Source organism: Nansenia antarctica (genome assembly GCF_963989245.1).
Source record: "Nansenia antarctica genome assembly, chromosome: 8".
Lineage (NCBI taxonomy): Eukaryota > Metazoa > Chordata > Actinopteri > Argentiniformes > Microstomatidae > Nansenia > Nansenia antarctica.
Window position 1 is genome coordinate 15,985,983 of NC_137678.1, and position 22,068 is coordinate 16,008,050.

The window sequence follows — 22,068 nt, forward strand, 5'->3', positions numbered from 1 at the left end:
ACACGATAAAACAAACAAACATCTAGGACGAGGCAGCCCGGGTCGCTACAGAGCAGCGCCACCGGAAGTTAGGATCCTTAGAAAAGTGAAGGAACTGATGTAGACGAGAGGGGGGGAAAACTCCTCCCCTAAAGTGGCTTGTTAGAGGGCTGTCCTCCTTAATCAACTAAAAGCAGTGTACAGCGAGAAGGGTAAGAGCTATTCTCAAGAGTCCCTCCCCGCTGATGATGGACAGCTGGCAGGACTTTCTGACATCTCCTAATGGATCAGGACAGCTGCTGAAACACAAACACCTAACGAGTTACAGAGGACTCTACGGTGAAGGCGAAAGAGCGTTTATGCATAGCCCCTGACTCCTAATCCTTCATGCACATATGCACAAATCCACAACCTGGTTTTACGAGCACCTGGGACTGATTTCCCACTTGAAACATTTAATGCACACAAACTCGCGACGAGCACCAATGTCGATCATTCGATACGCTATAGATATGAGTCAACATCGATATGAGAGTGGTATATCACGAATATAACTCTCTCCTTCCTCTTTATGATCATGTAAACATTGTTGGTCGCAAGGGTGCATGAACATTTCCCCGGCCAGTCAGCCATTAAGCTCACAGAACAGACGTACGTAACCGACTGGTAGAAATACAAATGTAAGTTGATTCCTTTGGTGTTCAAAATGTATCCTATTTGCAAAGATGGGTTTCTAGCAAACTTGAAAAACTGCACACATACACTGGCTCCCCGCTGGTGGAATGAGCTTCCCACGGCTGTCAGAACTGCAGAGTCACTACCCATCTTCCGTCGTAGACTGAAGACCCATCTCTTCAGGTTACACCTTAACTGCTCCTCCTGAGACATCTACTGCCCCCCAGCACTGCGTCTCCTGAAGACACCCGCTTTTCCCCTCTACTGTGTCCCCTAAAAACTTCTATTGACCCCGTTGTACTGTTTCTCTGTTTCTCCAGTGTCTATATAAAAAAAAAAACGTAAGAAAAACCGAGGTTTAGAAGAAGGTGATAGAAGAAGGTTTTCCTTCTATCAATGGCCCCGGGCCTGAGCTGGATTACTCTTCCTGCTACGACTGGTGGATTGTAAGGCTGCCACGATTAGTCGACTAGTCACGACGACGTCGACTACCAAAATCGTCGCCGACATATTTGGTAATCGCCGTAGTCGCATGTTTTTTTTTAGCTGAAATAAGCGTTGTTTTTTTTTTTTTTTTTTTTTTTTGCCTAGCACCAGGGGAGCCCCCCCTCCCAAATTTCGTTGTTTGGTACCTGTACTATATCAATGACAATAAAGACCATTCATTTCATTCGATAAGCATTCGTTTTTCTTCCCTGAAGCTGCCACTGGCTAGCGTCTCCCAGTGTCTTTGATGTACATGCGCAGTGTCGGTCATCCGGGGCACACGTGACTTCCCCGGAAAAACAAACAGAGAAATGTCTTCCTGTCCTCGTACCTCTAAAGTGTGGGAGCATTTCAACCACAACGTTGAAAAAAAGAATGTAAAATGTAAAATTTGCAAAGCTGAACTCGCTTATCATGGCAGCACGTCTATGATGCGCGAGCATCTAAAAAGGAAGCACGTTGTGGCAGATGACGAGGAAGACGATGGCTCGTCTCGGTAAGCTAGTTAGCTTGTTATTGGCTAACGATATCGTTACGTTAAAAGCCTTCTTACATTATTTTACGTTGTCATCAAAGCGATACTTATCAAATAGCTAAAAATTTTGTCTTAACGTTACAGTGCTAAGAAGGCGCGTTCTACTATGAGATGAGTGAAGCAAAGCAAAACTTTTGTACTCTGTACAAGTATTTACTTTTGTTTTTGTATTCTTTTGGTTGCCTAGTGCCTAGCCTACCTCATTTTACTCAGCAGTTTGCACCCTCTACTACTCTTTACATTACATTACATGCAAGTGATGCCAGAAATAAATCTGCAAAGTTCATTAAAATATCTATTTTTGAGTGAACAATCATTTTAATTGTCTTTATTTTTAGTTAGCACATGCCTACAACAACAACTAACAACTTCAAGCTAAATTTAGAAGCTGATTTAGAAGATGATAGCTAAATAAGAGCGATTGAGTAATTGTGCGATAAGCTGTAATTTATGATCCGATTAGTCGACTAATCGTTAAATTAATCGGTGACTAGTCGACTATGAAAATAATCGTTTGTGGCAGCCCTAGTGGATTGATGATTCACTTGCTTAGTCAAATGTATTGATTGTAAGTCGCTTTGGAATAAGCCGTCTGCTAAATGCCAAAAATGTAAGAAATGTAAATGTAAAAAGCATGGGCATGTGAGGTCTTTAGCTGTTGTCAGCATTGGGCTGCGACTTGCTACCGAAGCACGACTTGCTACCGAAGCACGACTTGCACTATAAACTAGAAATGTTTTGTTCTAACTAAGTAAGCACCGGCTGAGGAAATGCAACTACAATGATGGACACTGACATGGAAAGTTTCTATCACTAACACAGACCCTGAACCTTCTCTTTGACCGATTTTAACACTTCTCTTTTTTGCGTCAGACTACAGGAAGATCTCTGCCCTTGGAGACCATCTGTCTGCAGTCTGCATCCTTTGTCACGGGCGCTGACGTCAACTGGTCCAGGGAGATTTGCAGGGACGCTTCCATCAGCTGTGTGAGTCTAGGGTCGACCACTGCGCTATCCTGCCAAGGGACTGACTTGTGCATGCGCCGCGATCTTTATCAGAGTTGATTAAAGATGCTCCGTGCCGCCGCGATACGTGGACCCCTCAAACTGTTAATCGACAAAACAAGAGAAATTGAAAACAGCCTGAGGGCCTCCCTGTCACACAAATGTTTTTTTGGCTTTCTGAGCGGCAACTCACTCAGCCTGATTAATTGTGTCTGTATCGCTCTCTCCTCATTTCATGCTGTCGAGGGCAAATTTCCATTACCGTGTGTGAGTGGTTGGTTTCTTCAGGCTTCACTGATTGCCTGGAGGTATGTCTACCTCTCGGGTTATCTTGGTTGTCAAATGTAGAACAGCCATCAGGTGAGATGTTTATATACAAGTACGTCCTCCTGTCTCACCTGCACTTTTTTATTGCCACCGTTTACAGGTTATTTTTTTCTGAGTGGGGCAGTCCCACTCATATTTGTCATTTCATTGGACAGAGATAGTGAAGACAGACAGGAGAGTAAGGAGAAGAAGGGTATGTCAGCAGGGCATGGGTCTGATTCGAACCCAGGCCGACATGGGCGTATGTGTGCACTGTAGAACCGTGGTGCTACTCCCCAGGCCACTTTCTTGTCTTGTTCAATGTATTATTTGTTTCAAATAAGATAGAAAAAGTGTAGAGCGTTCGGTTTTCATCCGCTCACTGTCCTGGTCCGTTTGTCTCTCAAGATCCCCATGCGCTGCTGGGCCATCTTCTACCCCCCCCGCTGCGCCGACCAGACGGAGGAGCTGGTGGCCACCTTCGGGAAGGTGGCGGGGCCCATGGGTCTGCGTCTGGACCGACCCATCCGGGTGGAGCTGAGGGACGACCGCACGGAGACCTACGTCAAGAGCATCCACTCCCAGCTCACCAGACAGGTAGGGGGGGGGGCCGACAGGCGTCTGTCTGTCTCACTCCGCGAGGGTGTCGTTCATAACACACGGACGGTAGTGCCTGCCGACTTGAGACAAGTGTTGTGAAGTAATGAGTTTATTGATTTGATTGAGTTTATCGTACAGAACAAAAGCCAGTGAGTGGGGTGGTTCAGGTTACCATAGTGACTGTATTCATGAACTTTCCCTCTCTCTCTCTCTCTTTTATCGTGGCGCGTTTCAGCCCAACGTGCAGATGGTGGTGTGCATCATGACAGGCAACAGAGACGACCTCTACAGCGCCATCAAGAAGATGTGCTGCGTCCAGAACCCCGTCCCCTCGCAGGTCCGTCACGCCTCTCACCACTGGGATCACCACAGACCCAAACCCCTTCAATGTTCAAAGCAGGGCTCACCACAGACCCAAACCCCTTCAATGTTCAAAGCGCTTAAAGTACTCGAATTTGACGCTCAGAAATGAAATGTAAGACCTTGAAAATCTGACAGTTTCTCAGTTGGGTCTCAATTGATTTCGAAGTTCCCCGGGTTCCATGAGAATTATCCTGGAATATCATTTCAGATGTTGTTGTTTTTTTTGCGAGCAATATATAACCACTTCGGTTTTGTTTCCCGCTGTTTCAATTGACGAGTGCTCTGCTGCCCTGTTACGCATGCTGTCGTCGTGGTAATGTAGATAGACAACATGGAGTGCGATAACAGAACCACTACATGGAGGTAATGTGGGCTTGCTTCAAGGAGAACTAGAACATAACCTAGGTGAACAGGCCTCCATCCATCTGTGTAGGCACTACTTTGGTTTTAAATCCAGCAAGAACATACACGTTTTGATCTGTATTTGAAAAAACTATAATTAGACAATACTCACATTCTTCTTCTTACATATGTAAGAAATAGAAAATAAAAATGTTAACGCCAAAGAGCACATTTTGACACTAGAAGCCCGGCCCTCCTTACTAACCAACGTACCCAGGTTTATGTCTGGAGCCTGCCATTCCTTAGTGTATCAGTGGAATCATTCGCAGGGGTGCAAACTTGTCACCTTTCTGCTAAATTAGCAGTTTTCACCTTAAAATAGGTCATCCATGTGAATTGTGTCGATCTGCAAAAAAAAAAATTTGGGTGGGGGGGGGGGGGTCTAAGTGTCATCCAAGTCTCATGATGCGCGAGCTAACTAATCTTCCTGTCTGCTGAACTCCACTACTGTTGAAATAACTTTTAGCTTCAGGCAGCTAGGTACAATTCCTGACAGCGTGGAGAACAACAGTCACAGTAAACTGTTTTCGAAGTAATTCTGCAGGTGTTAAGGTCAGGGCTGCCGCTACTTACACGCGCCTCATTGTTAGACCACCGTTAGTGCTAGCGATATCCATTTAGCACTATTAGTGCTAGCACTACCCCCCCCCCGGGAACCTCTAAGGTTAGCCACGCATTGATCATTTTCTTAGTTTTCAGGCAAAAGTGTCACCTTTTTGGGCCATCACCAGTTTGCACCCCTGCATTGAATTCGGTCAATACGATGTTGCAAATAATGAACTGGCGGTGTCAGGTCAGGACTTAGGAATCATTAGAATATCATTTTAAAGAGCTTCCATATTGAATATAACATTGACGGACATCGTTGGTGTAACGGTAAATAGGGATGCTCCGATCTGGATTTTTGGGGCCGATACCGATCACCGATTTTTTTTTCCAAGATCAACCGATACCGATACCGATTTTTTTTTAAATACATAGCTGTAGGCCTACTGACTGGATAGCCTACATATTTTTTGCTTTTTAGACAAAAGTTTTGATCCATTAGGCACCAAGCAAATGCAGACCCATTTTTATGGCATAGTAAAAGTCTGGCCTATCACCCAGTTAGGGCCTGAAGCCCAAGTCAGTGGATATGGCTGTATAAAAGACATCATAAACGTGGCCTTCATGGTTTACATACTGTTACGTCCTCCTATGTTTTCTGTTCAGTTATCTGTCTTCCCCAGGTGTTCATCGTTTTGCCCAGTCCACGTGTCCAATCATCAAATCCACCTGTGTTCCTGCCCTTGGAATCCTCACTCAAGTCCACCTGTGTCATCCAATCAATGTTCCCCCTGCCCCCTGAATAGGCCCTCAAAATAATTATTCAGTATATATATATAGCCTACTTCAATATACAGTATATCAGACAAATGCTAAATGACACATTTAATTTGAATGTAACCTCTTTTAATTAACAATAGGCTATACAAGTTGCCAACAGCTTGGTAAAAAAAGGAAACTAAATTGGGACATTATATGAAAATATTTATGGAAGTCTCATATCACTTGAACTTCACTCTAAGCATGGAGGGCAAATGCCTTCATACAGTAAGATAAATAAATAATAATATATAAAATATCTGAACCTCAGTCCCAACTCTAAATTCTGATTTTCAATGAAATGTGTAAATACAAATAAACAATAAATGTGAAAGAACAAAGATGGCACAGAACAAACAGAATGTGAAAGAACAAAGGTAGCCTAATTTCTACAAATATCAAAATGAATGCCAGACCCAGTCCTATGCTAAATCCTATACTCTAAATACAGAACTTCACTCTGTAAGCATGGAGGGTAAATTCATCTTTATGAAAATCAGCATCTCTGCATTCTTTGATGATAGTCTATTTCTTTTCTCATCAATAATGTGTGCCGCTGTGCTGAACAGACGCTCGCTGTTAACACTTGTGCAGGGTGCGCCAAGATACACACGGGCAACCTCGGCAAGCGCTGGAAAACGGTCCTTATTGACCTGCCAGAAAGCCAAAGGTGGTGCGCTTCGTGCTATCGGTGCCTCACAGAGATAGAATTTAGTCTGCAAGTTTGCAGAATCACAGCTGTCGGGAGCACCCTGTTCCTCCTGAGTATTCAATATTTCGGAATACATGGCCTGCAACGACCCTGCTCGGGCCACTTTGCGGGGAGGCTCTGTGTGCGTTTCTTCGCCTGTCCGTGGTGGGTCTGAAGACACTGTAGGGACAAACGGGGCCAATAATTTAAACGCAGGCCTAACAGTTCTGTACTCGTTATACAGTATACGACAAATTAAACGTTCTATTCTACACTACAGTTCTAACCTGCTTTTGTGGCCAGGACACCGGAAAGCAATGTGCGTGCATGGGTCTTGCAAGCATCGTTTGTGAAGTAACGGTCCTTGTACCTTTCATGACAAAATAAAACATTGGCCTGACATTTATTTATTTGCGGTAAACCTACAGAAAAAAATAGGCTATAAAATAGCCTATGTTACTCACCTGGGATCAAGTACTGTAGCCAGGACGTAGAGAGGCTCAGATTCGATGAGGCTGAATCGCTTTCGGAGAGCTTCCAAAAGTGTTTCTTTCGCCGTCTTAACACCCTGGTCAGTTTCAGCACTTGTCTGGAGCAGACGGGTCAGTGCCATGATGGCTGGAATAACATCCGCTGCCGACGCTGTTGATGAACTGATGTCTCGTGTAAGCTCCTCGAATGGTGTAAGTAGTGACACTATATTTTCCATCAGTTTCCACTGACTGGCGTTGTAGGTGCATGGCAAATCGTAGTCGGCTGCATAGGACAGCAACACGCGTTTCTGCTCGAGGAGACTCTGTAGCATATAAAAAGAGCTATTCCACCTCGTTTCTACATCTTGTTGCAATCTATGCAGAGGTTGACCAAGCTGTTTCTGTATGTCTTGAAGACGCGAATAAGACGAAGACGAATGTTTAAAATGTCCGACAATTCGTCTCCCCATAGCCAGTATGTCACGGATGGCACGCTGTGACAACAGTCCCTCTTTCACGACAAGTTGCAGGCTGTGTGCCATGCAGCCTAAGCTGGGTAGACCAGCATCTCTCATGCCCTTTGCCATATTTTGGGCATTGTCCCGAAGTATCACATGCACTCTGTCTTTCGGGATGTTCCATGACTCCAACATAGTGTTGAATGCACCTGCCAACGCCGCAGCCGTGTGTGAACCTGAAAACTCTTGGGAGTGTAGAACCGCCTGCTTCAGTTCAAAGTTGTCGTTGATCCATTGTGCGGTAAGACTCAGCATGGACATCGGTGACACACTTGAACTCCAAATATCCGAGGTAAAACTAATAGCAGTTACGTTGCTTTGTAGAAGGGTGTTAATGTTGTTATATACGGTCTGGTATAACTCGGGCAAAGCGACGTCGGTGAAGTACTTGCGTCCGGGTATTTTGTACCGCGGATCCAAATGGGTTAACAGCCGTGTGAAACCCGCATCCTGTACCACTGATAGAGGCTGTTCATCTAGCCCAATAAATTCCATTACTGCCTTTGTTATGTCTTTTGCTTTTTTACTATCGCTACGGTATGGCTCGCTGCTTTGAAACGCTGCCAAAACTGTGGGCTGTTTTAGCTTCATAGACGGGCCCGCTGCTGCTGATGTTGCAGCAGCCTTTACCTTCTCATATTCACGAAACTCCGTTACATGACGATTCGTCAAATGTCGTATAAGGTTTGTCGTATTGTACGACTTACTTGACTGTCCTCCACGAGAGATGTCTTGTTTGCAGACGTTGCATATAGCATTTTTCGGATCTTTTGGGGACACTGTGAAAAACTGCCAAACTGACGACATGGCCATGCACGAGTCTGACAGCGGATCCTTCCGCTGCCGCATCGCATTCGCGACTGACGGATCCTTCCGCTGCCGCATTCGCACGTCGGAAAAGTAGAGCAATGCAAAAAAGATCGGTTTTTGCGATCGGCCATTTTTGCCGATCACCGATCGAGTCATTTGGAGTGAAATCGGACGATTTAAATCGGTGGCCGATAAATCGGAGCATCCCTAACGGTAAATAGCCTACTGTAAAAACAACAACAACCTGCAGTCAAATGTGACGTCTGGAGTGAAACTAATGTAATTAGCGTTTGGAAACACCGGTGTGATGAAGGGCGCATGGCGGTTCTTCACATGCTGCACTGGGTTTTATGTCATCGCTTTGATCATGCAAATAATGATAGCCTGTCTGTGTTGCTGTTGAGGTTGAAATGGGTAAGCCATTCATAACTGTAGTGTCAGCTTCAATTCATCATCATGAGGGTCAAAGCTAGACTGAGAGTGCAAGCGGTCCATTTGCGCCTTTTGGGAGCAGGCGTTAACCACACCTCAGGACGTGACTAGGAGAAGTCGGCGATCAAAAAAAGCTGTGGTAGTCATGGAAATGCCTCCCGTTTTCTTTTTTTGGAATAATGCTATTATGTTAAAAACACGATTGGGGTAAAATGGGGGATGGAGGAGGGCATGGGCTTCACAATGGCAGAGTTGTTTTATTATAGTCTCACCTCGCACCCGCGGGCGTCCGTTTGGTATGATGTGTTAAAGTAGTCCTGTGGGATTTGGATAGTTAGTTAGATGGTTGTATAGTTTGACTGAAGCGGTATCTTTTCTACGATAATTATAAGAATATAATAAATGACAGATGAGAAAACGGTCTCCCATCACAGTTATATCCTTTCAGATAATAATAATAATAATAATAATAACTTTAATTTATATAGCGCCTTTCAAAAAGCCCAAGGACGCTTTACAGGGGAATGATCGGACAGACAAAACAGAAAACAAACAAAAGCAAAACTGAAACAATGACTAGGGGCCAAAGGCCTTGGAGAACAGATGAGTTTTGAGGGCTAGTTTGAAGGAGTCCAGGGTGGGGGCGTTGCGGATCACTGTGGGGAGGGAGATACAGTATGTGTAATGAGGGAGATATGTGTACGCCGATAATATGCATGGAACTTTTCCTGGATACATGGTGTACAGGTTTTTCGCCCTTGCTTGCTTGCTTTGCGCCGGTGGTCCTTGGGCCTCCCCTTGGGGGCCCCCGGCTGCCCGGTGTGCTTGGTCTGTTCCGCCGCCGGGTCACCTGCTTGGCCGTCCTTGTGCGGGGCCTTTGTGATCTGTGCTTGCTTGGCTGGGCCGGGTGTGCTGGTGGTGGGGCGGGCTGGGTGTGTGGGGCGGCGGGGGCTCCCCGGGGGGGGGGTGTGGGGGCCCACCGCTGGGTGCTGGTAGGCAAACTGGCTAGTAGTCGCTCTATGTATAGAGGGCTGCAAGGGAATTTTCCTGGCTACATAGTGTACAGGTTTTTACTTTTACTTTTGCCTGCTTGCGGCTCTGTCAGTATTGATTGATTGATTGATTGATTGACTGAGAATGTTCATTATGTGAAGCGCATTGAGTTGCATCTTGTAAGAAATGCGCTATACAAATAAAATTTGATTTGATTTGATATGTGAATGCTGGGAGTAGGGGCTAGGGACAGAGACTATACACAAAACCAAATGTTTCTCAACTGCTTGTTCAGTCAAACCCAAAGGTTTAATCACTTGTGTTTGTTCACATTGTGTAGGTCATCAATATCCGGACCATCTCCCAGCCTCAGAAGCTGAGGAGCATCGCCCAGAAGATCTTGCTGCAGATGAACTGTAAACTTGGGGGAGAGCTGTGGACTGTGAAAATCCCTCTGGTGAGTATGAAACTCGTATTATGCTGGGTGTCCACGAAGGTGACTATGGTAAGATCAATCAATCAGACTGTATTTATACTATAATGCAGGACAAGTAGGTAAAAACAAAGAGATATCAAAAACACAACAAGATAAAAACAGAGAGATATTAAAAACGATATTAAACAAGATAAAGGACAAAGATGTTCTGTAAATATTAAAATATTAGTTTTTCTGTGACAAAAGACGAGACAATAACTGAACGAAAATGCACTGCTCAAAGAAATGAAGGGAACACTTCGAGGATATGCCTCCCCAGATCGTCACTGACACACCAAACCGGTCATGCTGGATGATGTTGCGGGCAGCATAACGTTCGCCACAGCGTCTCCAGGTGCTTTCACGTCTGTCACATGTGCTCAGGGTGAACCTGCTTTCATCTGTGAAGAGAACTGGGCGCCAATGGCGAACCTGCCAGTTCTGGTGTTCTCTGGCAAATGCCAATCGAGCTGCATGGTGCTGGACGTCCCACTAGAGGACGTCTGGTCCTCATGCCACCCTCATGGAATCTGTTTCTATTTGGTCAGAAACATGCACATGAGTAGCCAGCTGGAGGTCATTTTGTAGGGCTCTGGCAGGGCTCCTCCTGTTCTTCCTCACATAAAGGAGCAGATACCGGTCCTGCTGCTGGGTTAGCCCTGTCCAGCTCTCCTTGTGTAATGGCCCATCTCCCGGGTATCTCCTCTACGCTCTTGAGACTGCTGAGAGACACAGCAAACCTTCTTGCAGGGCTTAAAGTTCTCCGGCACGGTGCCGGATTTCCGGCGCGGGGGAATTTTGAGCAAAATAAATAAATAAAATCACATGCTTTTTGTTTACATCGTAATTTAAAGAGTCATCTTCAGCAAAGAGACAGTTCCGCCTACCAATGGTATCACATTGCTCAAGCCAACCAACGACTTCTAGCCAATCGGAGGCAGAGTAGTGGGGCGGGCCTTAAGAAGTTTGAATGAGTGTAATGTTAGCTTGTAGAGACGTTCGCTTTTAGCAGCCCGCTATCTCGCTAACTTTAGTAAGAGTCTATTAAAATGGAAGCCAAGTTTCTTAAACCTGGCGAAGACACAGCTATACTAGAACGAGGAGTAAGGAATAAATGGCGCTGGGCATGGATAGAGGAGAGTAGCAGGGTTTTTCCTGCATAGAGAACTATGAGGCGGCTGCCTCCGTCCCAGCTCTCGACAAAACTCTGACAGTCGTATTTTCTACAAGCTTCATTTCTAACTGCAATTGCGGCATTGCGCCGACGTGGTGGCGGGGGCGCTGTTTCACAAATAAGTTAGCTTTCGCGTTTGCTAGCGAAACAGCTGATAGTTGATGTTGACTGCTCAAGGAGAATACATATTTGAAAGTACAGAATGCCTGAGAGCCTTATATTGCATTATATTACATTATATTTTGAATGGTCATCTGGTGCCTGAATATTGTGTTTTCCTTTACATATATAATGACATTTCCACCATAAATTGATGGAGAAAGGGCACAAATTGGTGCATATCAATTCACCAGAATGCAAGAAATTAAGTGTTTGATGTTTAAGGACCCCCAGACAGCCCTGCTTCATGGGTCCCCCCCGATGTCAAACACCACTGGTACCACCTCCCCAGGAAAAACCCTGAGTAGTGACGGGAAGCCTTATGGGACGTGGTGCCAAGAAGGAGAATATAAGTGATAGTGGCTTAATAAGTAATCAGTTTGTTCTTTTAAAGACATGTATATATTTTATTCTGTATTGTTATAGTGATAGTGGCTTAATAAGTGATGCAATCAGTTTGGCCTTTTAAAGACATCTAAATATATTATTTTATTTTGTATTGAGTATAAAACAGTATTATGAATGAATGAATGAATGGTCTTTATTGTCATTAATACAGTACAGGTACCATACAACGAAATTTAGGAGGGGGGGCTCCCCTGGTGCTTGGAAAAAGACTAAAAACACGAGGGCCAAGGGTAAAATAAAAAAGGGAAAAGAGCTGGTTACATAAATAAAGGCTATGTACACCATCTACTATACTACTATACATAGGTGAAAGTGGGCCGGAACGGTCCGGTGCTGCGTTCCGGCAAGACTTTCTGTGCCGGAACGCCGTTGGGGGAAGAGATGCAGCTGCCTGTCAATCAAAATCCGATTGCTGCAGAGTGCAGAAGCAATCACGATTCACGATCCATAATTTCCAACAAGGAAACACATGGCTGATGTTATGTTTCGTTGCGTCTATTTTAATACCTTTGAAAAGGACATGTTAACCCGCTTTACAGTAGACGCGACGCGACGTGGTTGGGTGGGCAGCACTGGGCACTGAGACAGTCCGACCGGGATTACAGTCGCGCCGTATGGAAGCATATAGTGGACCTAATTCAAATGTTAATGCAATTTGAGATTGCATTTGTATGTTCCACTTTTGCATGCATTCTTTCAGACAATATTCAAATTCAAATGCAATTCTAATGATTTGCATTTTCATTTTCATGTACCTGATGTGCACATTCGCTGTCAATATTAAAATGATAATGCAAAGCCATTTGACATTTAATTTTCAAAGTCATGCGCTGCTTTGTAGCTGACAAAATTCAAAAGTTCATTCTAATGTGAAAATTACTATGCAATCCCAAAATAGCATATTCATTTGCCACTTTTGCCTGTGTTATTTGAGTCAATATTCAAATTGTAATGCAATAATGTGATACGCAATTGCATTTATATGTTCTAGGAAACACATCCGCTCATTAGAATTGCATTTGAATTTGAATATTGTCTGAAAGAATGCATGCAAAAGTGGAACATGCAAATGCAATCTCAAATTGCATTAACATTTGAATTTAGTCCACTATATGCTTCCATAAGCAAGCCGTGTTGCCAGATTGGGCTACTTTTGTTCACACTGGACGGGTGGATTCGGCAGCTTTTAGACTGGTTGGGCTGGAAATTGTCAATTCCATCTGGCAACCCTGGTAACAAAATATGTGCATACGTATCTGGTAGCCTACTGGTACTTTCAAATCGCATCATATTATTATTATTATTATTATTAATAATAATAATAATTACAATTTACAATACAAATACAACAATTGGGGGGTCCCTCAAAGAAAATGTGGGCGCACTGCGTGCGCACAACATCAACCTCCAAGGCTTGATTCTGACCCAGGAAAAACCCTGGTATGTACTGTATAACATGATAGCCATCTATGCACTGTATAAGATGATGACCAAGGGTCTTTCTGCTGCTGACCAAGGGGTTGAGTTCACTTGATGAGGCCCAATTTAGTTTTAGACTCTGTAGGCTACTGTATTTGTTTATTAAGATATATTATCTGAATTTATTATCTGAATTTCTCTTGTTTTATCAAATGTTCCAATTATTTTCATTTCTTGTGCTGGTTTAAAATTGCAGGAAACTAGCACAAATAATTGTGTGGGAGAGAGGGGCCGCCGCTACCAAAACGTGCACCGTTTTGGGTCGCTCCACCACCAAAAACTCTCACTCCAAACTTTTGGTGAAACATGGCAGCCCTAAAGTGTTTCTAATTTCGACACCAACACCACGATGTGTGTGTTCAGGGATGCATGAAGCTGGGGGCAGGAGGAGAACAATATGAAACGATGAAGGTTGGGGTAGTAGCCTATAGTTCCTGTAAGAAACTCAAACCACTTTCACCCCTGCTACTATACAATAAAACACTGTGCTGTACTCTATGCTATAAATATCCTAACTTTTCCTATATCTGAACCTTATGTACACAAGGGTTGTCATATTGCACATAGTATTGTTGCACATTCATTTAAAGTATTAATGCATTTTAACATTGAGACATATATTTTGTATTGACTATAAAATAGTATTAATGCATTTAAACATTGAGACAAGCTGTCTTCTGTACCCGCTCTCCCAATATCTCAAACTGTGACCCCCCTCCCCAAGAAAAAGTTTCAGGCACAGGATTTTTTCCCATTTTAAGCCCTGTTCTTGCGACGGCATGTATGGATGTGCCATCCTAGAGGAGCTGGACTACCTGTGCAACCTGAATGGGCTGCAGGTACCGCGTCATGCTACCAGTAGTGACAAGGTCACTAGCAAAATGCAAAACAAGAGAAAGATCTGTCAGGAAGGATAAGGAGAGAGAATTGGTCTATGGCCACCACCTGCAAAACCATTTCCTTTCTGGGGGTTGTCTTGCTGTTGCCTCTCCTGTCCACCTGTTGTCGCTTTCATTTGCACCTAAGCAGGTGAAGTTGATTAACAATCGTTTACGCTTCCTAACTAGACAGATCGATCCCAGAAGTTTAATTGACTTGGTGTTATACTGTGATGATTAAGTGTTCCCTTAGTTTTTTGGAGCAGTGTACATTTTCATATTGTTTGATTAAGACAAGATGAGACAATTATCTCTGAGACTAAAATCAGACTAAACAGACTGGAGAGGTGACGGTGTTTGCTTGGTTCAATCAAAATCATGCATGATATATAAGCAGCATTGTAAGAATTGTAATTTTGCAATGTTGTTATGGATGGCAGTTAATACCAAGCCGACATTACATTACATTTTGGACATTTAGCAGATGCCTTATACAAAGCGACTTGCAACAAGTAGTTGTAAGTAAGTGAATCATCTTTACATCAGTCATCATAATAAAAACAAATCTATGCTAGGACCAGGGGCCATTGGCAGTCACAATGCTAGAAGTACTACTACTACTTATTTCAGTAGAGAAACTGTACAGGGGGGTAGTAGGGATGAAGAGGTCTTTAGGAGGGACAGTCAATATGTAGGCTTAAGAGATGGGTCAGTCTACGGCGGAAGATATGTAGTGATAATAAAATAAATAAATGAAAAATAAATCAATCATAGATGCAAACAGGCACGCTTATAACTTTATGTGCCATGTGCAGGGGTGTCATTTTCTTATTTGGTTGTTGGGAAGACGATCATGTGAATGAATGAATGAATCTTTTTATTTCTAACATGATTTAAAATAATAAAAGAACAAATAACTAATACGAAGAGTACAGACCTATTAATTTTGGAAAGGGAGTAGGATGAAGCCTAAGCTTATCATGTCCTACCCCTATCCGTCACTTTCAAGTGAGAACAATTATACTTAAATTATATAATCCAGTTAATTAATTCATAAATGTCAGTATCAACCGTACTAATAATATTTCATTCATAATATTGAAACAACACAAAATAAATAAATAAACATAATTTTCCATTATTAATACTGAAACAACACAAAATAAATAATATGTATGTGATAGGATTTATGTTAGTAGGACAAGCTATATGTTATATGTAGACATGGAAGTCAGTGATTTATGTTTCCTCTGGGCTAATGAGCCAATACATATGTGACTAAAATGAAATGAGATCAAATTGGCCCATAGATATCGATTATTTTTGACAATCGACTTAATAATTATCCAAACTGAATTTTACTATTCAATCACATAAAACAAAGAATATTCATGCAACAGAATTTACATTTACAGTTTGCAGCCTGAAGAAGGGAAGTTAAGTTAGTGTCATAGAATGTTCCCTTCACTCAGCAGCTGTGGTCTGGGTGGGGACCTCCTTCCCCCTGACCAGAGGCAGGGCCTGAGGAGCAGGTGACCAGGGTGTGCTGCCACTAGGGCGTACTAGGGCGTGCTGCCACTAGGGCGTACTAGGGCGTGCTGCCACTAGGGCGTACTAGGGTGTGCTGCCACTAGGGCGTACTAGGGTGTGCTGCCACTAGGGCGTACTAGGGTGTGCTGCCACTAGGGCGTACTAGGGCGTGCTGCCACTAGGGTGTACTAGGGTGTGCTGCCACTAGGGCGTACTAGGGTGTGCTGCCACTAGGGCGTACTAGGGTGTGCTGCCACTAGGGCGTGCTGCCACTAGGGTGTGCTGCCACTAGGGCAGCGGTTCCCAACCTATGGGCCGCGGCCCACTGGTGGTCCGCGAGAGTACTGCAAGTGGGCCGCCAAATCATGGGCAAAAAAAATGTTTTTATTGACGTTTTTGTTACAAAAACTTTTAATTTTAAAAAGAAAAAAAATCTTGGATTGAACAGCCTTGATCGTATTGTGTGTGGTGTGCGCCGATATTTACACTAGGGTGTGCTGCCACTAGGGCGTACTAGGGTGTGCTGCCACTAGGGCGTACTAGGGTGTGCTGCCACTAGGGCGTACTAGGGTGTGCTGCCACTAGGATGAATGAATGAATGAATGAATGGTCTTTATTGTCATTGCTATAGTACAGGTACCAAACAACGAAATTTAGGAGGGGTGGCTCCCCTGGTGCTAGGAAAGAAAAAAAAAGGAAAAAAAACAAGAAGGGAAGGAGCTGGTTTACATAAATAAAGGCTATGTACACTATCCACTATACTATACTGTACAGATAGACGACTAGGGTTGTCATATTGCACATAGTGTTATTGCACATTCATTTAAAGTGTCGCAGTTTGCAGGCTTGAAATGTACATATTTGTGCCTCAGCACTACACCTGATTTTTTCAATCCAGCAGCTGCCATCAATCCGTCCAGACTGTCCAGGGCCCAGAACCTAGGTCTTTGCTGTGTTCAGGGCCTGGATGGCCCTGGGGTAGAAGCTGTGCTTCAGTCTGTTTGTCCTTGCGGCCATGGTCCTGTACCGCCTTTTCGAGGGCAGCCGGGCAAAGTGTTCGTACCCAGGGTGGGTTGGGTCTCTGGAGATCTTGGAGGCCTTCCTGAGACAGCGTGTGTTGTACAGCTCTTCCAGAGAGGGGAGGGGGGCGCCGGTGATCTTCTGGGCTGTTCTCACGACTCTCTGTAGCGCATTTCTCTCCGCGGTTGTGCAGCTGGAGAACCAGTTGCAGATGCCGTAGGTGAGGATGCTCTCCACTGCGCCGCGGTAGAAGGCCACCATTATCTCCTGCTTGATGTGTTCCTTCCTGAGGACTCTCAGGAAGTAGAGCCGCTGTTGTGCCTTCTTGATGGTGGCTGCTGTGTTGTTCTTCCAGGACAGGTCATCCTGTATGTGCACCCCCAGGAATCGGAGGGCTGAGACTCTCTCCACGCTCTCTCCATCGATGAGCAGGGGCTGGACCTCAGACTTTTTCCTCCTGAAGTCCACGATGATTTCCTGGGTCTTTGACTTGTTCAGCAGCAGGTTGTTAACCTTGCACAGCCTAGGGAGTACTAGGGCGTGCTGCCACTAGGGTGTGCTGCCACTAGGGCGTACTAAGGTGTGCTGCCACTAGGGCGTGCTGCCACTAGGGTGTGCTGCCACTAGGGCATACTAGGGCGTACTAAAGCGTGCTGCCACTAGGGCGTGCTGCCACTAAGGTGTGCTGCCACTAGGGCGTACTAAACCGTGCTGCCACTAGGGTGTGCTGCCACTAGGGCGTACTAGGGTGTGCTGCCACTAGGGTGTGCTCCCACTAGGGTGTACTAAAGCGTGCTGCCACTAGGCTGCAGAACAGACTGTCCTGCCACCGTGGTGCCTGGTGGCTCGGACTGGAATAATATTGCTGAAAGTTTGACTACATTCTGGATGAGCTGGAGAGCTTTGCTGCTTTGCTGCAAGGCACAAACTTAATTCCAGATTCACCCCAGTCTGACGTCATCCATGTGTTGTTGTTTGTAATGAAAAATCTATATTTTAAAGTGAAGGAGTTTTCTCAATAGAAACACCTGATGGTGATCGGGGTTGACGTCCACCACGACACCAGCAAGAAGAACCGGTCCGTCATGGGCTTTGTCGCAAGCCAGAACAGGTAAATAGGATATAACTTAATTGTCCGATTCAAGCCGGAAAATGTTATTTGTTCTTACTTAAGACATAATCATATTGACCCATACAAAGGATACAACATATCTAGGAACATACACAATTACTTTTGCCTTTATGTAAATTATGTTTTTACAAGCCATTGACATTCTCCTCAAATGACATAGCTACACACTAAGGGTAGTGAATGCAATTAAAATGGTTAAGAAAGCCCTTCAGACTTATTTGTGACAGCAACTGGTAGTAGGTAGTCGTGGGGATTACTCAGCGAATCCACTGCATTGCAATATTTTGGCGAGTGCGTCATTGATTTCCAACAACGTTGAAATTGATTTACATTTTTCCAGAATAAAATTCCGAACATTTTGCCGGTTGTCGAGTTGTTCCTGCGTTCACCAGCTGCCGTCACATGTTGACATTGTCTCCTAACCTTCCTCTCACAGCCTGATGACCAAGTGGTACTCCCAAGTGACATTCCAGAAGCCCAACGAGGAGATCATCGATGGATTCAGGGAGTGCCTGCTGGCTGCGCTGGAGAAGTACTACGAGGTAACCATCACAAAGTCTCATGGAAGTCAGTGTTTGTGTATGATAATAATAATTATGTATAGAAAACTAGTTGGGTTTTTCTCGCTTAATTTCCTAGCATAAATGCCTGATGCAGTATTTACTTTATAATCTTAGAAGTGTCATTTGTCTATATGCTCATGGCGGGAGGAGGGGTGCTCTGGCATGGTTCTACAACCATAGTAGCCGCATGTGGCTGGAAAGACAACGGTAAGCAATAGCACACGCGGCGTTAACAAGGAGGACAGGGAAGGATAGAAGCCATCGATGCTGGCCAGCTTATTGATAAAAAAAGATGCCAGAAGTGAAAGCTGCCATTACTTTGCTTATAGAGCAAAGTATTGGTGTGCATACATATAATAAACTTGACTCACAATCCTTATTATAGCGTGTGTACAATGAGTACATTGCCTTTGGAAGAGAAGTTGGAGATAAAACGTTTAGGGCCACACATAAAGTGACCCGTACATCCAAAGAGGAATGGTTTGACAAACAGAGACGGCTAACGGTTAGCACCTCGAAACATGTACTGCTCTGTTTCCCGTGTATGCTATTGGTGGAGATGTCATGCCAGATTATGTCCGCCTGCCAAATAAAAAAATAGCATGCTAGCAGGTGTTTTCATATAAAATGGCCATGCCAACATAAAAGCTATGGCTGACTAGTGAGCCCGTATCAACCTTAATGCTATTCAAGTGCAATAAGACTAGATAAGTGCATAGCAATGGCATTCGAAAAATATTGATTACATCAGACGGACACTATTTGGCCAGGTCAGACTTAATCTGGCATGACAGAGACTCTGTTTGGCCATTGGATGTATTCAAAGACATGAAACATCTGTCAGAAGAACAGAAGCATGAAAGCTCTGCGTCCGATCTGAATAGTGCCATAGATGGTGCATATCGCCATAGCATCGCGGAGCACAACAAACAGACCTAGGAGAATGTGTATGTTCTGGGCTGTATGTTCATAGACCTCCCTGTTAATTAGCCTAGCCTACTTTGCGTGTGTTAATGCTTTGGCTTTTGTAGTGTGTTAAAGCCTCTGCTCTGATGATATTTGACATTTAAAGAAATACAATTGATAAAAACGTTCCTACATGTTAACAATGTGCTCCATGCTTGTATTTCGATAAAGCATGCGAATTATTGAAGATATAAAATATGAAAATAAAACACTGAAGAATAGATGACGGGTCAAATTTAAGACATTTATTCCCCCATAATTATTTCGGTCATGGACATGATCGAACAAACTCATACATGTGGTCACGTGACTTACACAACTTAACATTACGTTATGTCTGACTCCAAAAGACATTTCATGGTTAATAATGATTGACAATGCTTTGCTCATCCCTATGTGACAGACTCGATCATATCGGATCCTAGATTCCATTAAGAATACTCAAAATGCTATTTCACCATGCCCTCACGTTAAGATAAATCGGCTTGAGTAAGTTTACACTCAGGCCAGTAGCTGAAACTGCTGACTCTCTCCGTCTCATTAACAATGCATGTGAACATTAGACATTGATGGTAAACTCTGTGATAACCTGGTCATGATGATGTTGTGCTGTTTTAACAGAAAATTTGAATAATTAATCAACAAAATATAATAACCAACGTAATAGTTTCAAAGCAACATGTGACTAAGTTTTAACCATGCATTAACGTGCGTCAAGAACACACAGGAGAATGGTGCCCGCGACAGGCCTAACCCAAAACTCCAAGAATAACGCTGTCCCTCAATTTAAATATAATTTCCAAACAAGGACAAGGTGTGAGATACATTACACATAGGGGTGGCCAGGGTGTGATTTCCTCAGCCACATTACAATCGCAAAGGAATTGACAAATGGTGTGGGTGTGACTTCTTCAGGATGTCCGCCAGGCTCATTCAACTGCAAATAGTTAGACACATTGACATCGACGATGACGCCCAAAATCCCTCTCCAAAGACACGTGTCTGTCTCGTCTTTTTACTTTGTTGCAACCTCAATGTAGCGTTCTATCGCGCTGAAGCATATGAAGCGTACTCAGATCAAATCTTTCTGCTCCCTGGTACTCACAGCGCAGCCCCATGGCATATGCCTACCGTAGACTACCTTTATTTTTTGTGGGCCACACAGTCGTCATCCAAAACTTCCCTTCCTGAAATGCCATGCTAAAATCGCCCACTGCATACACTAATGCAGTGTTTCTCAACCCTCTCCTCGGGGCGCCCCAGCCGCTCCACATATTTGATCTGTTCCACCACCAGCACACCTGATTCAACTAATCAAGTCCAAAGCAATTATGATTTGGACTTGATTAGTTGAATCAGGAGTGCTGGTGGTGGAACAGATCAAATATGTGGAGCGGCTGGGGCGCCCCGAGGAGAGGGTTGAGAAACACTGCACTAATGCACTTCATTTTTTTTTCTGCCAGGTGAATCACAATTTCCCAGAGAAGATTGTGGTGTACCGGGACGGCGTCTCGGACGGCCAGCTGAAGGCGGTGGAGCTCTACGAGATCCCACAGCTGCTCAAGTGCTTCGAGATGTTCCCCAACTACGAGCCCAAGCTCGTCTTCATCGTGGTCAAGAAACGCATCAACACCACACTGTACTCCTGCTCCGGAGACCGCTTTGGTACCGCCCCACCCGGGACCGTACTAGACCACACCGTCACCAACAGGGAATGGTTGGTCCTGTTCCCTTTCCCCAGCAGTGGCTGCTAGCAGCTATTAGAGAGAGTCTTTCTTCCCTACTTACTTTTGGCTGCTCGCACCTATTGTAGAGAGTCACTTACTTTTGGCGGATGAACTTAATGTAGTTCGCTCTGGATAAGGACGTCCGCCTAATAACTGGAACGTCAGGCTGATTTGCACTGAGAACAAGACCGCATGCACTGTTTCTATTATTACTTTTATATTAGATGTTATACTTTTTTCTGTCATACTTTTTTAAGTCCTCCTATAATGCCTTCTCATATATCACAACATGTTATTATTCTCCAGGGTGGACTTCTTCCTGATGGCACATGTGATCCGACACGGCTGTGGCCTCCCCACCCACTACATCATCATCTACAACACGGCCGATCTCAGTCCAGACCACCTGCAGAGGTAATGGAACCAGTTGGCGGTTGGAGAAATAACGGTTTTCACTTATTAGTTATGGATGATGTCATAGGTTGGTGGATGAAGTGGGTACGTTTGTTGTCGCCGAATTAACATCATACAACCCTTGGGTCTCATGCCAGGCTGACCTTCAAGATGTGCCACCTGTACTGGAATTGGCCCGGAACCATCCGTGTGCCAGCGCCATGCATGTATGCCCACAAATTGGCGTACCTGTCAGGCCAGTACCTACACACGGTGCCAGGGAGACAGCTGGCAGACAAGCTCTACTTCCTCTGATCTATGCCTCTAGCCAGCGGCCCCCACCCACCACAGTCAATACAACAAACGGATCACAAGTTCTGTTGAGCCGATGTTAAAATAATGTCTTTCCTGTTCGTCTTTTTTGTCAGACAATTTTTGGTTGTTTTCTTTGCTCCGCTCTCAGTGCTGTTAAAAAACCTTAATTCTTTTATATAAAGAATATATTCTTTTATTTTTTTACTTTAAAAAAAA

At 44.2% G+C, this 22,068-nt stretch overlaps 1 protein-coding gene across 1 annotated transcript in view; it reads left to right on the forward strand.

Moving 5' to 3' along the window:
- The window catches only part of LOC308163924 (piwi-like protein 2), a gene marked incomplete at both ends in the record, with an annotated part of 29,347 nt that extends 7,495 nt beyond the window's left edge, over nt 1–21,852 (forward strand). Inside the window, 9 exons of the mRNA XM_080538098.1 lie at nt 2,549–2,662; nt 3,395–3,583; nt 3,822–3,923; nt 9,974–10,090; nt 17,779–17,867; nt 18,325–18,430; nt 20,881–21,134; nt 21,451–21,558; nt 21,696–21,852. Of these exons, the coding sequence (XP_080394224.1) occupies nt 2,549–2,662; nt 3,395–3,583; nt 3,822–3,923; nt 9,974–10,090; nt 17,779–17,867; nt 18,325–18,430; nt 20,881–21,134; nt 21,451–21,558; nt 21,696–21,852 (1,236 nt within the window). The remainder of the gene's footprint in view (nt 1–2,548; nt 2,663–3,394; nt 3,584–3,821; nt 3,924–9,973; nt 10,091–17,778; nt 17,868–18,324; nt 18,431–20,880; nt 21,135–21,450; nt 21,559–21,695) is intronic.
- Nucleotides 21,853–22,068: the final 216 nt, after the last annotated feature.